This window comes from Podarcis bocagei (genome assembly GCF_964188305.1).
Source record: "Podarcis bocagei genome assembly, chromosome: 12".
Taxonomy (NCBI): domain Eukaryota; kingdom Metazoa; phylum Chordata; class Lepidosauria; order Squamata; family Lacertidae; genus Podarcis; species Podarcis bocagei.
The window spans coordinates 58,074,207-58,089,421 of NC_138137.1; the positions used below are offsets into that span (position 1 = coordinate 58,074,207).

The 15,215-nt window shown below is 44.6% G+C and overlaps 2 protein-coding genes across 2 annotated transcripts in view; both read right to left on the bottom strand.

Annotated features, from left to right (window-relative positions):
- The window catches only part of LOC308569544 (uncharacterized protein), a 201,715-nt gene that overhangs the window by 92,669 nt on the left and 93,831 nt on the right, over positions 1 to 15,215 (bottom strand). The window lies entirely within an intron of this gene.
- Positions 2,080 to 8,050, bottom strand: LOC308569716 (cathelicidin-related peptide Oh-Cath-like). Its single transcript, XM_081163972.1, has 4 exons — positions 7,748 to 8,050; positions 6,443 to 6,550; positions 4,064 to 4,147; positions 2,080 to 2,434 (listed from the first exon to the last, which is right to left on the bottom strand). Exons 1-4 carry the CDS (start codon positions 7,931 to 7,933, stop codon positions 2,300 to 2,302), a joined length of 513 nt encoding a protein of 170 aa, XP_081020098.1. The 5' UTR covers positions 7,934 to 8,050; the 3' UTR covers positions 2,080 to 2,299.

A 15,215-nucleotide genomic window follows, 5' to 3' on the forward strand; every position in this document is an offset into this window, starting at 1 on the left:
CTATGGCAAAAAAAAATTCCACATGACAATAAAATGCTGGGTTGAGCCCAAGAAAGATGTTAAATTATTTTTGTATGCCACAACGGCCGCCCAAATATTACTTGCTAAAAATTGGAAAACACAAGAAGTACCAACAGTGGAAGATTGGCAGATGAAGATGATGGACTTTTCGGAGCTAGCTGACCTGACTGGAAGAATCCGCAGCCAGAAAGAAGAGGAGTTCCAAGAGGACTGGAGGAAATTTAAGGACTATTTGAATAAATATTGTAATATAAAAAATTAGAAACTACTTGAAAGAAACAAATAGGCCTAGGATTAAATTAAGTTATAATTAAATAAATGGGATTTAGAATGTTAAGAAAAGTGAATAAGATGGACTATAATTGGAAATTGTTTTAGTTTAATAATGATATCGGAAAGCTGTTACTTTTAATTACAAGGAAACTCAGAAGGGAGGGATTTGAGGAAGTCAACCAAGATGTTTAAAAGGTTGGATTTGTGAAGAATTAAGTTTGTTATTATTGTCTATCTGTTTATTGTCCCTTCTTTTTTCTTTTTTCTGTTTCTTCTTTTTTCTTTTTTCTGTTTTTGTGTATCATCTTGCTTTGTGGTTTGTGTTATCACGGTGGAAAATCAAATAAAAAAAAATTTGAAAAAATAATAATAAAATGTTGGGTTGCCACTCCAACTAAATTTGGACATGCCTGGAATACAGTGTCCAGTTCTGGGTACCACAATTTAAGAAGGATATTGACAAGCTGGAAGGTGGGCAGAGGAGGGTGACCAAGATGATCAAGGGTCTGAAAACTGAGCCTGATGAGGAATGGTTGAAGGAGTAGATTTAGCCTGGATAAGAGGAAACTGAGAGGAGATATGAGAGCCATCTTCAAATATCTTTTTAATTTTTTTATTTTCAGTGCAAAATTACAAAAATTACAAACATTGAATCCAAAATAAAACAGTACACACAGTCCCAAAAAAAACACAAAAGAAAAAAGAACACACATCTACAAATAAAACGATATCATCATTCTAATCTAGTCATTACATACATATTCACTTCCTTACTTTGTTCTAAGACCTCGAAATTTTTACTCTTTCTAAATTGTTGTGTCTAATGTAGATTACCTCTATCTTTATACTTTTTGCACCATTTTTCTCTTTCTTTAACCCTGCAAAACATCATTCATTACATACCGATATGCTTACTACAGAATAATGTTTTTTCATATCCTCTTTAGCACATCCCCATTCTTTCAATAACTTTTGGTCTGACTGTCCCCTTATGAATGCTGTGAGTCTTGCCAGATTTATATAGTCACAAAATTTAATTTGCCATTCTTTCATTTATGGAATTTTTCTCCCTTTCCAATTTTTTGCTATGAGCATCCTGGCAGCTGTTGTCGCATAGAGAAATACTTTTCTTTGATTGTCAGGAATATCGTTTGTGATTATATCTAAAACGAATGCCTCCGGTTTTCTACTAAAAGATGTTTTAAACATCTTTTTGATTTCTTCATATATTTTGTTCCAAAATTGTTTAATAGGCCATCTTCAAATATCTTAAAGGATGTCACATGGAAGAAGGAACAAGCTTGTTTTTTCCTGTTCCGGAGGGTAGGACTCGAACCCACAGCTTCAAATTACAAGATTCCGACTCAACGCCAGGAAGAACTTTATGATGGTAACAACAGTTCAATAGTGGAACAGAGTTCTTCAGGAGGTTGTGAGTTTTCCGTGACATTTCAGCTTACAAGGGCTGAAAACGGGCTGTGTCTGTGAATTTCCGAAAATATTGCAACCCTATTTTTAAGCAGAGGTTGGACGGCCAACTGCCATGGATGCTTTAGATGGGATTCCTCCATTCCAAGGAGGCTGGACTAGATCATAGCTGTCAACTTTTCCCTTTTCTTGCGAGGAATCCTATTTGGAATAAGGGAATTTCCCTTTAAATAACTGAAACGTTGACAACTATGGACTAGATGACTTCCAACTCTATGATTCTATGATGTATATATATTTTTTTGCAAAAGACAGGCCTGCTCTCGTGAAAACGAGTAGCGAGGAGGAACAGGAGGGTTCAAACATCGCAATAATTTATTCTGAACATATTACAAGCAGGCGGGAAATCGAAGGCAGGATCTGAAAGGCCTGTTCAACATTCAGCAGAAGAAACTGCTTTGCAGGCAAGCGGCCGGATCCTGCCTTGCGTCGTTCCTAAAGCAGGAAAGTCTTTGTCAGGCTCTCTTAAAATACCCGCAGCAACGATGGCGTCTTCTCCCTGGCCATCCAAATCTTCTCACGCAATCCGTCCACGGTGTCGCCCACCTCCCGCGTGGGCAATCAGAGAGAAACTTCCAGGCCGATGCTTCCTGAACTTTTTCTTGACTTTCTTTACTAAATTACGAATCACAGCCCTCCTGGCACGAATCCGCTAGAGGGAAAAGAGAAGCAGAGTTGGTATATATTATAAATTATTATTATTGGTCCAGAGATCTTCATTGGCTCCCAGTACGTTTCCGAGCACAATTCAAAGTGTTGGTGCTGACCTATAAAGCCCTAAACGGCGTCGGCCCAGTAGACCTGAAGGAGCGTCTCCACCCCCATCGTTCAGCCCGGACACTGAGGTCCAGCGCCGAGGGCCTTCTGGCGGTTCCCTCCCTGCAAGAAGTGAGGTTACAGAGGAACCAGGCAGAGGACCTTTTCGGTGGTGGCACCCGCTCTGTGGAACGCTCTCCCATCAGATGTCAAGGAAATAAACAACTCTCTGGCTTTTAGAGGACACCTGAAGGCAGCCTTGTTTAGGGAAGTTTTTAATGTTTGATGTTTTATTGTATTTTTAATATTCTGTTGGAAGCTGCCCAGCCTGGCTGGGGAATCCCAGCCAGATGGGCGGGGTATGGTATGTATGTATGTATGTATGTATGTATGTATGTATGTATAAAAAAATTCCTTCCAGTAGCACCTTAAAGACCAACTAAGTTAGTTCCTGGTATGAGCTTTCGTGTGCATGCACACTTCTTCAGATACACACGAAAAGCTCATACCAAGAACTAACTTAGTTGGTCTTTAAGGTGCTACTGGAAGGAATTTTTTTATTTTGACTATGGCAGACCAACACGGCTACCTATCTGTAACTGTATGTATGTATGTATGTATGTATGTATGTATGTATGTATGTATAAATATTATTATTTGCTTATTAGGAGAGATTTTCGCTAAAATGGTGATGATCTTTCAAAAAGTCTGCAAATCTCTGCAAGATGTGAAGAACTGAATTTAAGACTGAAAACATGAGAATCGCAATTGACAGATACTTCCATACTTAACCATACCTGAAGGAGCGTCTCCACCCCCATCGTTCAGCCCGGACACTGAGGTCCAGCGCTGAGGGCCTTCTGGCAGTTCCCTCATTGCAAGAAGTGAGGTTACAGGGAACCAGGCAGAGGGCCTTTTCTGCTCTGAGAAAAATCTTATTTATGTGGCATGTGAAGGATCGGCAAAGAGCGCCCTGGAAGACGGCACTCTCGTCCCCACTGTGAAACAAGCCTTGTCCATCTCTGCCACACTGCAAGACAGGTATTGCTAACCTGAGGCCTGCCAGGTGTTGGACTACAACTCCCATCATGCAGTGACTGGCGCTGATGGGAGTTGTAGTCTAAAATATATATGGGAGACAGGTTGGCAAAGAAGGCTTTCCCAGTATTGCGCTTCCTATTGACATCCATGCATAATTCTCCTAGAACTCTAGCCCAGTGGTTGCCATTAATTTGATTCTGAATTGATTTTAGAATGAATTGATTTTAGAATGTATTTCAATTAATTGATTGTAATTTTATGTAAACGGTGTTACTTTTACTGTTGTTAGCCGCTCTGAGCCCGGCTTCGGCTGGGGAGGAGGGCAGGATATCAATAAATTATTATTATTATTATTATTATTATTATTATTATTATTATTATTATTATTTAAGGTTTTTCATCCATGCACTAAATTTCCGGTTTTGCGCCTCTGGGCACTTAGGAGAGAAAATCAACCCCACATTTACTCCTGAGGTAAACTTGCCTCCTTCTGACCCACGGGGTCACAACTGAGCTGAACAGGAATCTGCTGCTGGATGGAGAATGTTGCAGAACACTCCTTCACCACCTGCGGAAATTCAATAAATTCAATTAATGATAATAATAATAATAATAATAATAATAATAATAATAATAATAATAATAATAATAATAGAACGACAAAATGGCTGTTTAGCTTGCCTTGAGTGGAGAAAGGAGAAAACACAGTCCCCATCTGCCTGCCCCTCATAAGCCAAAGGGCGGCTGAGAGCTAAGGACAATTCGGAAAGGAAGTCAACAGCAGCTACATTTCAGGGGGTTGGACTAGATGACCCTTGGATCCCTTCCATCTCTACAATTCTGTGAAACTGGCTCCCTGCCATCGACTGGCAAACCAACGCCTAAGGGTTGCCAACTTTCTGCCAGCCCCTCGTTCTGTGCCCTTAGCATGGGCTCCATCTGCAGATCGACAGCAACAGCTTGCTTTGATTTATCTTCTTGCCATTGTGTGTGTGTGTGTTTTCTGACTATTACGACAGAAGAAGTCGCTCTGTTCAGGTCAGCTGGCCAGCTTTTGCCGCCACTCATCTGCAAATCCCCTCAGGCGCTCAGTAGGGATGGGTGGACCTGTCAATTTCAGTTTATCTGAGTTTCCCCATTTTTCCAGTTTTACGTTTCATTCTTGGCATTGTGTGCATTACAAATGATTATTGGAATAATTGGACCTTAACATAATATGATATTTAACAAAATGAACTCCAAATATCATTACTTTCAAATATCGTTAAAACATAATATGATATGTATCAAAACGAACTCCAAATATCATTACTGTAATTTCAAATATCGTTAAATATCTTCTTCTTGTTGTTGTTCTGTTTTGTTTTCTACATGGGTACTGTATCTGCTTTTTTGTGTCTTATCATGCTCTGTGCAGTTTTATTTTTGTACTTTTTATTTTTCAATAAAAAATGTAAAATAAAAAAATAATAATTCCCAATATTTCAGCATCAGTTTGAGCGTTTTTTAAGTCAATGTTTTAGTGCAATTTTTGCAAGCAATTTGGCCTAATATATACATTTTTAATATATTATTTCTGTGAACGTGTGCACTCTTAGAATAGAATCATAGAATCATAGAGTTGGAAGAGACCACAAGGGCCATCGAGTCCAACCCCCTGCCAAGCAGGAAACACCATCAGAGCACTCCTGACATATGGTTGTCAAGCCTCTGCTTAAAGACCTCCAAAGGAGGAGACTCCACCACACTCCTTGGCAGCAAATTCCACTGTCAAACAGCTCTTGCTGTCAGGAAGTTCTTCCTAATGTTTAGGTGGAATCTTCTTTCTTGTAGTTTGGATCCATTGCTCCGTGTCCGCTTCTCTGGAGCAGCAGAAAACAACCTTTCTCCCTCCTCTATGTGACATCCTTTTATATATTTGAACATGGCTATCATATCACCCCTTAACCTCCTCTTCTCCAGGCTTCTCTTAATGTACACTTTCACCTAATGCAGGATCAAGTTCAGATTCTTGCATTGTAGGGGGTTGGAATAGATGACCCTCGGGATCCCTTCAAAGTCTCTGATTCATAACTTTCTCACAAGAGCTACATATGAAACTACCCGGTGTGTGACCTACTTGTTTACATGAGGCAGGAACCACCTAATTTTTAAACAATTTGTTGGGCTTTATGAAAAAGTCTGAAAATGAGAAGCGGGGGGGGGGGGCGGGCGCTACCCCAAGAAGATTCATACAATAATATATACAGAACATAGTGTCTTCAATCTGACTTGAAATCTTTGCAAAGACGCAACTAGTGTTATTTTTTACCTGTCGATAAATAACTGCTCTGCTTTTTTTTGCAGAGACATCACCTTGCCAACAAAGGTCCATATAGTAAAAGCTATGGTTTTCCCAGTAGTGATGTATGGAAGTGAGAGCTGGACCATAAAGAAGGCTGATCGCCGAAGAATGGATGCTTTTGAATTCTGGTGCTGGAGGAGACTCTTGAGAGTCCCATGGACTGCAAGAAGATCAAACCTCTCCATTCTGAAGGAAATCAGCCCTGAGTGCTCACTGGAAGGACAGATCCCGAAGCTGAGGCTCCAATACTTTGTCCACCTCATGAGAAGAGAAAACTCCCCGGAAAAGACCCTGATGCTGGGAAAGATGGAGGGCACAAGGAGAAGGGACGACAGAGGACGAGATGGTGGGACAGTGTTCTCGAAGCTACAAACATGAGTTTGACCAAACTGTGGGAGGCAGTGGAAGACAGGAGTGCCTGGCATGCTCTGGTCCAGGGGGTCACAAAGAGTCGGACACGACTAAACGACTAAACAACAAACAACAACAGCTATAGGGGAAATACGTGGGGCTGCTTACCCCATCTTCCTTGAAGTCACAGTTGGCCGCAGTCACCAGCTCAGCAGCTGAGCACGTTGTCTCTTTCACAGTAAATTCCAGATCCTGAGGCTCTTCGCTCCGGGGGTCCTAAGAAGAAGGCGGACATTCCCAGGGAGATAATCGTGAATTCTGGGAACAGCTCCATCTTTCCAGTCCCTGGAGGGGATTAATTTCTGAGCATCACAGCCGGCCGCTCTGCCCAACAGCTCTTTGAAGCTCTTTTTAATTTTGGAACTGAACTGGTGCCAAGTGGAACAGCTCCGCTTTAGAACCACTGTGAGAATTGGCTTCCAATCAAACTTAGACAAATGCCTTGCATTTTATTATTATTAATTGTTTGCATCGAGGCAGCTCAATGTGAAGGAAGTGCCCATTTTGACTCACGACAGCCCAACCTAGAAATTTAAACTGCTGGCGTGTTTTGCAGTTTATGGCTGTTCTCTTTTCCCAAAAAGAAAAAAATAAATGTCTTAAATGTTTTGAGGAATTGATCTTCCTGTTTTATCCATTCTATAAACAGCACTGAGGTTTTCCACAGTCGGGCAGTATATAAATTTTACAAACTGAAATAGAACAAGTTAGGTTGTATGCTATACAGAATTTGTGTGATTTCATGCCAGAGACGTACCTACCCGGGGGGGGGGAGGGTTTGCTAGTTGGTTTTTGGGGGTCTTTGACCCGGGTGATATAAAGCCTAGTATTGGTCCTGTTTGATGCTATTAAAATCATACACACAGAAACATATACATGAGCACTGGTGAGCATCGCAATAATCCAGTGTAGGATATCGAAATAAGATGGGTTTATGAAGCATTATGAAGGGACATGGGTGGCGCTGTGGGTTAAACCACAGAGCCTAGGACTTGCCGATCAGAAGGTCAGCGGTTCGAATCCCCGCGACAGGGTGAGTTCCCGTTGCTCGGTCCCAGCTCCTGCCCACCTAGCAGTTCGAAAGCACGTCAAAGTGCAAGTAGATAAACAGGTACCGCTCCGGCGGGAAGGTAAACGGCGTTTCTGTGCGCTGCTCTGGTTCGCCAGAAGCGGCTTAGTCATGCTGGCCACATGACCCGGAAGCTGTACGCCGGCTCCCTCAGCCAATAAAGCGAGATGAGCTCCACAACCCCAGAGTCAGCCACGACTGGACCCTTTACCTTTTCAGAATATACCAGAGTATAGTTAATGGGCCCATTTTACAGAAGAAAACCAAGGCAGGGCGGCACCGGTTGGCCCCAAGTCACATAAGGTCCACTCTGCACAACACAGCGGATCCAGCCGCTCACTTACCCAGTCTGGCTGTGGCTTGGCTTCCAGGAGCCGGAAGGCAAAAGCCACCTCTGCGTTTTGGCTGTAGAGTTCAGCGGTTAAGGAAACGGCTTCTTCGTAGCTGAGCTCCACTCGCTCAGGGGCCAGAGCAATGGCGGCTGCAGAAAAGCCAAGGACGAATAAGATTCTCCAAAGGTAGCTCATCATCTTGAGTGCAGCTTGGCTGCAGCAAGATCTCAGATCTCTTATCTGGTCCCCAAAGAAGGTTCTTTTTAAATGCTGCTTAAATGCTGAGGTTCTCTGGGTAGGGAGTGGGTTTCATAAGTCCCTGGGAAAGCCCTCGAAGGGACTTTCCCAACAGATACCCACCCCTGGTCCTTTCACAAGACATGCGTGCCAGTCAAGGCGTCACCGAGCCAGCAGAGCATCTTCGGAAGGAATTTCCCAATTTTCTCTTTCCTCTGCTCAAAAAGGAAATTGCAATAGTCCAGATTTTTTTTTGTGGGGGGATTTCTGCAACTTCAGATGTGAAGCAATGCATCCCTTCCTGTCTAATGAACCCCACTGATGATTGTTCCTATTTCTTTTAGCTGCAGAACATAAAGAACACCAGCTGTGGGCCTTATTTTTAAAATTTTATTTTAAAAAAACCACACAAACACTCAGTTGTGGAGCCGGCAAAACTGCACAATGTTCCCCAACCACAAAGCACTCAGGCGTAAGGAAGCAGCAGCAATTCAAGAGAAAGACCCCCATCCCCTGTTATCAGAATTTATGAGGGGGGAGGGTGTTTACAGTTAAACCCCCAGGCCATGCCCCAAACCGACACCATTCAATTTTATAAAAATCCCCATAACAAATGAAAATGATTTGTAAAAATGTTACATGCACAAGAGAGAGACATTGCACACTTTTGTAAATCAACAAAATCTTTAATAAATAATAATAATAATAATAAAAATATCCCCATAAAATCCACAGTTTTGCTACACTGAATCTTGTTCAAGGTTACATAGTACAGTGGTACCTCGGGTTAAGTACTTAATTCGTTCCGGAGGTCCGTTCTTAGCCTGAAACTGTTCTTAACCTGAAGCACCACTTTAGCTAATGGGGCCTCCTGCTGCTGCCGCCGCACCGCAGGAGCACGATTTCTGTTCTCATCCTGAAGCAAAGTTCCTAACCTGAAGCACTATTTCTGGGTTAGCGGAGTGTGTAACCTGAAGGGTATGTAACCTGAAGCGTATGTAACCTGAAGCGTATGTAACCTGAAGCGTATGTAACCCGAGGTACCACTGTACTGGAATGCCTGGCTCCTCTTTTTTAAATATACAGTGGTACCTCTGGTTACGTACTTGTTTCGTTCCAGAGGGCCGTTCTTAACCTGAAACTGTTCTTAACCTGAAGCACCACTTTAGCTAATGGGGCCTTCCGCTGCCACCGCACCGCCACCACGCGATTTCTGCTCTCATCCTGAAGCAAAGTTCTTAACCTGAAGCACTATTTCTGGGTTAGCGGAGTCTGTAACCTGAAGCGTATGTAACCTGAAGCGTATGTAACCTGAGGTACCACTGTATTTCCCTTCCCCGTAGCAGAAAACCTTCAGAAATTCATATAAAATCACTCCAGTGTTGGATTTACGCCACTCCAATGTTGTTCTGTTCAGGAAGGAAATGGCTAACAAGAGGGGAGCTTGGGACAGGGGGGCAGCCATAATCTCTAAAACATGAGTCCACGTACTCAGCAGCCCCTCTGCCTAGGTGATAATCTCTCGCCACAAATCCAACTGAATAGTGTAACATTGGAAAATGTTGATCACTTCTCCTACCTGGGCAGTTATCTTTCCACAAGGGACAACATTGATGCCGAAATCCAGCATCGCCTGAGCTCTGTGAGTGAGGCTTTCTCCCGATCGAAGTGCAGAGTGTTTGAGGACCAGGACATTCGCTGGGAAACCAAAAGGCTTGTTGACAAAGCTATTGTACTACCCACCTTACTGTAGGCTTGTGAAACATGGACCACTTATAAACGCCATCTTCAACTCCTTCAAAAATTCCATCAATTGTGTCTCTGAAAATTTTTACACATCACTTAGGAAGACAGGTGAACTAATATCAGTGTACTGGCAGAAGCAAAGATCACCGGTGTCGAAGCAATGATTCTTCAGCATCAACTTCGTTGGACTGGTCATGTGTGGATGCCTGATGATCGTCTTCCAAAGCAACTGCTCTATTCCGAACTTTAAAATGGAAAGCGTAATGCTGGTGGTCAACAAAAGAGGTTCAAAGACTGTCTCGAGGCAAATCTTTAAAAATGTAGTATAAACACCGACAACTGGGAAACACTGGCCTGCGAGCGCTCCAATTGGAGAACAGCCTTTACCAAAGGTGTTGTGGGCTTTGAAGACACTCGAACTCAGGACGCAAGGGAGAAAGGTGCTAAGAGGGAGGCACGCTTGGCAAATCCACACCATGATCAGCTCCTGCCCAGAAACCAATGTCCCCACTGTGGAAGGACGTGTGGATCGAGAATTGGCCTCCACAGCCACTTACGGACTCACTGTTAAGACCGTGATTATGGAAGACAATCTTACTCGACTACGAGGGATCACTGAAGAAGAAGAAAATCCCTAAAGCATGAGTCCACGTAATCTGTTTAATCTGGCCCCTGTGTTTCTGGGGTAAAGTCATAAAAAAAACCCTCAACAACGTCAATCCTAAAAAAAGGTCAACAACTTTGGTCGGCCCTTCACTTCATCAGCCCTGAGTGCTCACTGGAAGGACAGATCCTGAAGCTGAAGCTCCAAGACTTTGGCCACCTCAGGAGAAGAGAAGACTCCCTGGAAAAGACCCTGATGTTGGGAAAGATGGAGGGCACAAGGAGAAGGGGACAACAGAGGACAAGATGGTGGGACAGTGTTCTCGAAGCTACAAACATGAGTTTGACCAAACTGCGGGAGGCAGTGGAAGACAGGAATGCCTGGCGTGCTCTGGTCCAGGGGGTCACAAAGAGTCGGAAACGACTAAATGACTAAACAACAACAACACAACTCCACTAGCATCTCCCGGTATTGTGAATAACCTTTTGTTGGTATCTTCATTAACTTATCTAAAGGACTGAGTTAAGCATTTGAAAAATCTATTGAAACCAGAAATTATAAATTCATTTTAGGCTGGGTAGTTCGCAAGTCTCTGTGGCTTTGTTTAATGTTTTATATTTTTCTCAGAAGGTTGATAAAGGATGCATAATTATTGTTCTGTGTATATTAATCGCCAACGTGTTGCATGAGTCGCACAACTTCCATCAGCAACACAGGTTGCATTTTTCTAGAATTCTGGAGACAATAGCAAACCCAGGTCAAGACAAGAGTGTGATTAAGTTGGCTGGGAAACAGGAACCTTGTATTACTTAATGGGTGTGAGGTGGAGGTCAAGAGAGGGACAGGGGCTAACCTGATACTCAGGTATCTGTCAGAAAACCCCTCCCAATTTGTGACATGGTTATGATGTATGTGTGATGTTTTACTCAGGGTGTTATGGGTAGTTTAAAGGTAAAGGTAAAGGGACCCCTGGCCATTAGGTCCAGTCGTGGCCGACTCTGGGGTTGCGGCGCTCATCTTTTTTTAGACAAGATGGTTGGACAGTGTTCTCTAAGCTGCCAGCCAGTTGCCTAGCGTGGGGGGTGCCAGGGGTGCCGGCCGCACCGGGCGCAACATCTGCGGGGGGCACGAGTCCAGAGGGAAGGGACAAGTTCCTTCCTCCGCCGGGCTCCCTGCCGCCACCGCCAGCCTTGCGCCCTAGCGCGGGCGCGCCCCCCGCCGCCGCTGCGGCTGCGCTCCACTCACTGCTCGCAGGAGGAGCAGCCACTGCAGCAGCGCCGACGCCGCCACCGACGCCTGGCCGGGCACGGGCAGCCTCCGCACCCCGACGCCGCCATCCCCTCGGCCCAGCCACAGGCAGTGGCTGCTTCTGCCGACTGGGAGGGAGGAGAGCTCCGAGGGGCCTCGCCGCGCCCTGCGCTCCCCAAAACCCTCCGAGAGGAAGCCGGCGGGCGGGCAAGGGTCTCCTGGCAGAAGGGGGTGCCGCTGGCTCCGGCTCTCAGCGCAAGTCTCAGCCGCGGGGGGGGGGGGGCGAGGACGGAGCACGGCTGGAAGCCCCCGGACCCGGCCGGGAGGAGGAGAGGCGCTCGCCAAGCCCGGATCTGGAGCTCCACCTACAGCCCAAGGAGAGGAGGGGGCGGGGAGGCGCCCAAGGGGAGGGGGCTTCGGCTGCCTCGGCCCGCGGGGGCTCCGCAAATAATTAATTTAATAAATTCCTGCTGAGCCTTTGGGGGGGTCCTTGGCTCCTTCGCTCGCCCCCAGCCCCAGTGGCGTAGCATGGGGGGTGCAGGGGGGCCGGGCGCAACATCTGGGGGGGGCGCTCGCACTCAAGTGCTAAAATCCACGGGTTAGGGGGCGCAAATTACTTGCCTTGCCCCGGGTGCTGACAACCCACGCTACGCCACTGCTGCCAACATGAGTTTGACCAAACTGCGGGAGGCAGTGGAAGACAGGAGTGCCTGGCATGCTCCGGTCCAGGGGGTCATGAAGAGGTGGACACGACTAAACAACAACAATAGGAATGCTAAGGTCTTATATATATAAAATAAATGTTCGTAAATGTACAAAGCAAAGACATACATAAGCATATAAACCACTTGTCTGAAATAGTACAGGAGAACAGTCCTAAAGCCATTTTAACTCTTTCAGTGACCTCAAATATTCCTCTGCGGTTTGGATGGAAATGGGAAAAGCCTCCCCATTGTCTCTGCGCTCACAAATCCTGCCTTAAGGGCACATTGGGGTATGAATAGGGTGAGCCTGTGACCTGGTCTCAGGAATTAAGTATTTATCATCACAAAAGAATGGCCAGGCTGTCCAGGTAATCCAGGTAAACTAAGGCCCAGGGGCTGGATCCGGCCCAATTTTTTCTTTGGGGGGGGGGAATTATCCAAGCTTCAGATATATTCTTGCAACCATGAGGTTGCAAAACTGTTACGTTGGTCACATCTTTTAAATCACAATAAAAAGAAAACATTTAAACTTCCTTCAGCATGCCTTTAGATTATTTTTACAAGGAAGATCAAACTAGATAGCAGACAAATAGCAGAATGCTAATTGAAGCCCAAATAATAATAATTTTAAAAAACCAAAATATTGTGTAAAGAAGCAAGCAAGTATTACATTAGTCATTGGGAAATTGTCAGTTTGGATTCCTCTCAAAACTCGAAGAAATAAGAGGAACTGAAATTAATAGATGCGTAGTAACTTAGTGACCTCTGTTCTTTTCTCCACATTTCCACATCTATTTGCACTTTTAAAAAAGTTCACCCCTTGCCACTGCCACAAGTGTCACACAGCTGGAACGATATCTGATAACTGGATGACATTAATGTTATTTACTTGGACTTTGTCATTTCAACTCAAGTGCAACTATTTCATATTGTTCATCTTATAACCACAACCCTGAGATGAAGAGTCTCATGGTCTATGGACTGAGATATAATAATAATAATAATAATAATAATAATAATAATAATAATAATAATAATAATAATAATAGATTTATTTATACCCCGCCCTCCTCAGCCAGAGCCGGGCTCAGGGCAGCCAACACCAGTAAAATTACAGTGAAAACATAATAGGGGGGGGGGGGGGAAACCAATTTAAAATACAGGTTAAAATGCAATTCAAAATGCAGCCTCATTTATTGCTCCTGTTTAGAGTCATTTTTCAACAATGCAGAAACATTGACTGACCGAACCCAAAGGGTGCTCATCAATGGTTCCTCTTCATCCTGGAGAAGAGTGACTAGTGGGGTGCCACAGGGTTCTGTCTTGGGCCCGGTCTTATTCAACATCTTTATCAACGACTTGGATGATGGACTCAAGGGCATCCTGATCAAATTTGCAGATGACACCAAACTGGGAGGGGTGGCTAACACCCCAGAGGACAGGGTCACACTTCAAAACGACCTTGACAGATTAGAGAACTGGGCAAAAACAAACAAGATGAATTTTAACAGGGAGAAATGTAAAGTATTGCACTTGGGCAAAAAAAATGAGAGGCACAAATACAAGATGGGGGACACCTGGCTTGAGAGCAGTACATGTGAAAAGGATCTAGGAGTCTTGGTTGACCACAAACTTGACATGAGCCAACAGTGTGACGCGGCAGCTAAAAAAGCCAATGCAATTCTGGGCTGCATCAATAGGAGTATAGCATCTACCGTATTTTTTGCACCATAACACTCACTTTTTTGCTCCTAGAAAGTAAGGGGAAATGTCTGTGCGTGTTATGGAGCGAATGCCTACGGATGATGGGGGGATTTGCTGCAGTCGTGAGCAGAGGATCCATGGTTCCCCTTCCTTCCCTCCTCCGTGGCTCGCTTTGAAACAGCAAAGCGGGAGAAGAGCCGCTGAGTGGGGAGGAGAGAGGGACAGAGAGCCTGCTTGCTTTAAAGAAGCAAAGCGGGAGAGGAGAGGAGCCTTCTCCCCTTATACCCCTCTTCTGCATTATTAGCAGCATCCTTCTCCACCCACCCCACGCGTGTTCCTTGTCCCTTGAGTGCTTTTCCTTCCCTCCCCACTTAAAACATGGTTACAAAACACGGATCCACATGGATCCTCAGGATTTTTGCACTGGGTCACTCCAAATTCACCATCAGATCACATAGCATGTCCATGGCTTCAGCTTGCACCAAAAAAACCACGCACCCACTGTTGCCTGGGGCCGCAGTGGTGCAAAAACGTGGTTACAAAGCATGGATCCACATGGATCCTCAGGATTTTTGCATTGGGCTACCCCAAACTCACCATCAGATCACATGTCTGTGGTCACAGCATGAACCACAAAAATCATACATCCACTGTTTCATTTATAATATTTTTTTTCTTGTTTTCCTCCTCTAAAAGCTATGTACGTGTTATGGTCGGGTGCGTGTTATAGAGCAAAAAATACAGTAGATCAAGGGAAGCAATAGTGCCACTGTATTCTGCTCTGGTCAGACCTCACCTGGAGTACTGTGTCCAGTTCTGGGCACCACAGTTCAAGAAGGACACTGACAAACTGGAACATGTCCAGAGGAGGGCAACCAAAATGGTCAAAGGCCTGGAAACGATGCCTTATGAGGAACGGCTGAGGGAGCTGGGCATGTTTAGCCTGGAGAAGAGGAGGTTAAGGGGTGATATGATAGCCATGTTCAAATATATAAAAGGATGACACATAGAGGAGGGAGAAAGGTTGTTTTCTGCTGCTCCAGAGAAGCGGACACGGAGCAATGGATCCAAACTACAAGAAAGAAGATTCCACCTAAACATTAGGAAGAACTTCCTGACAGTAAGAGCTGTTCGACAGTGGAATTTGCTGCCAAGGAGTGTGGTGGAGTCTCCTACTTTGGAGGTCTTTAAGCAGAGGCTTGACAACCATATGTCAGGAGTGCTCTGATGGTGTTTC

Excerpts from the sequence above, each read along its gene's own strand:
- LOC308569716 (XM_081163972.1), bottom strand. The coding sequence starts at position 7,933 with ATGATGAGCTACCTTTGGAGAATCTTATTCGTCCTTGGCTTTTCTGCA. Across the intron at positions 4,148-6,442 it reads GTGACTTCAAGGAAGATGGG|GTGGTGAAGGAGTGTTCTGC; the intron begins GTAAGCAGCCCC and ends GAATTTCCGCAG. Across the intron at positions 2,435-4,063 it reads ACCCCGTGGGTCAGAAGGAG|CGGATTCGTGCCAGGAGGGC; the intron begins GCAAGTTTACCT and ends TTTTCCCTCTAG.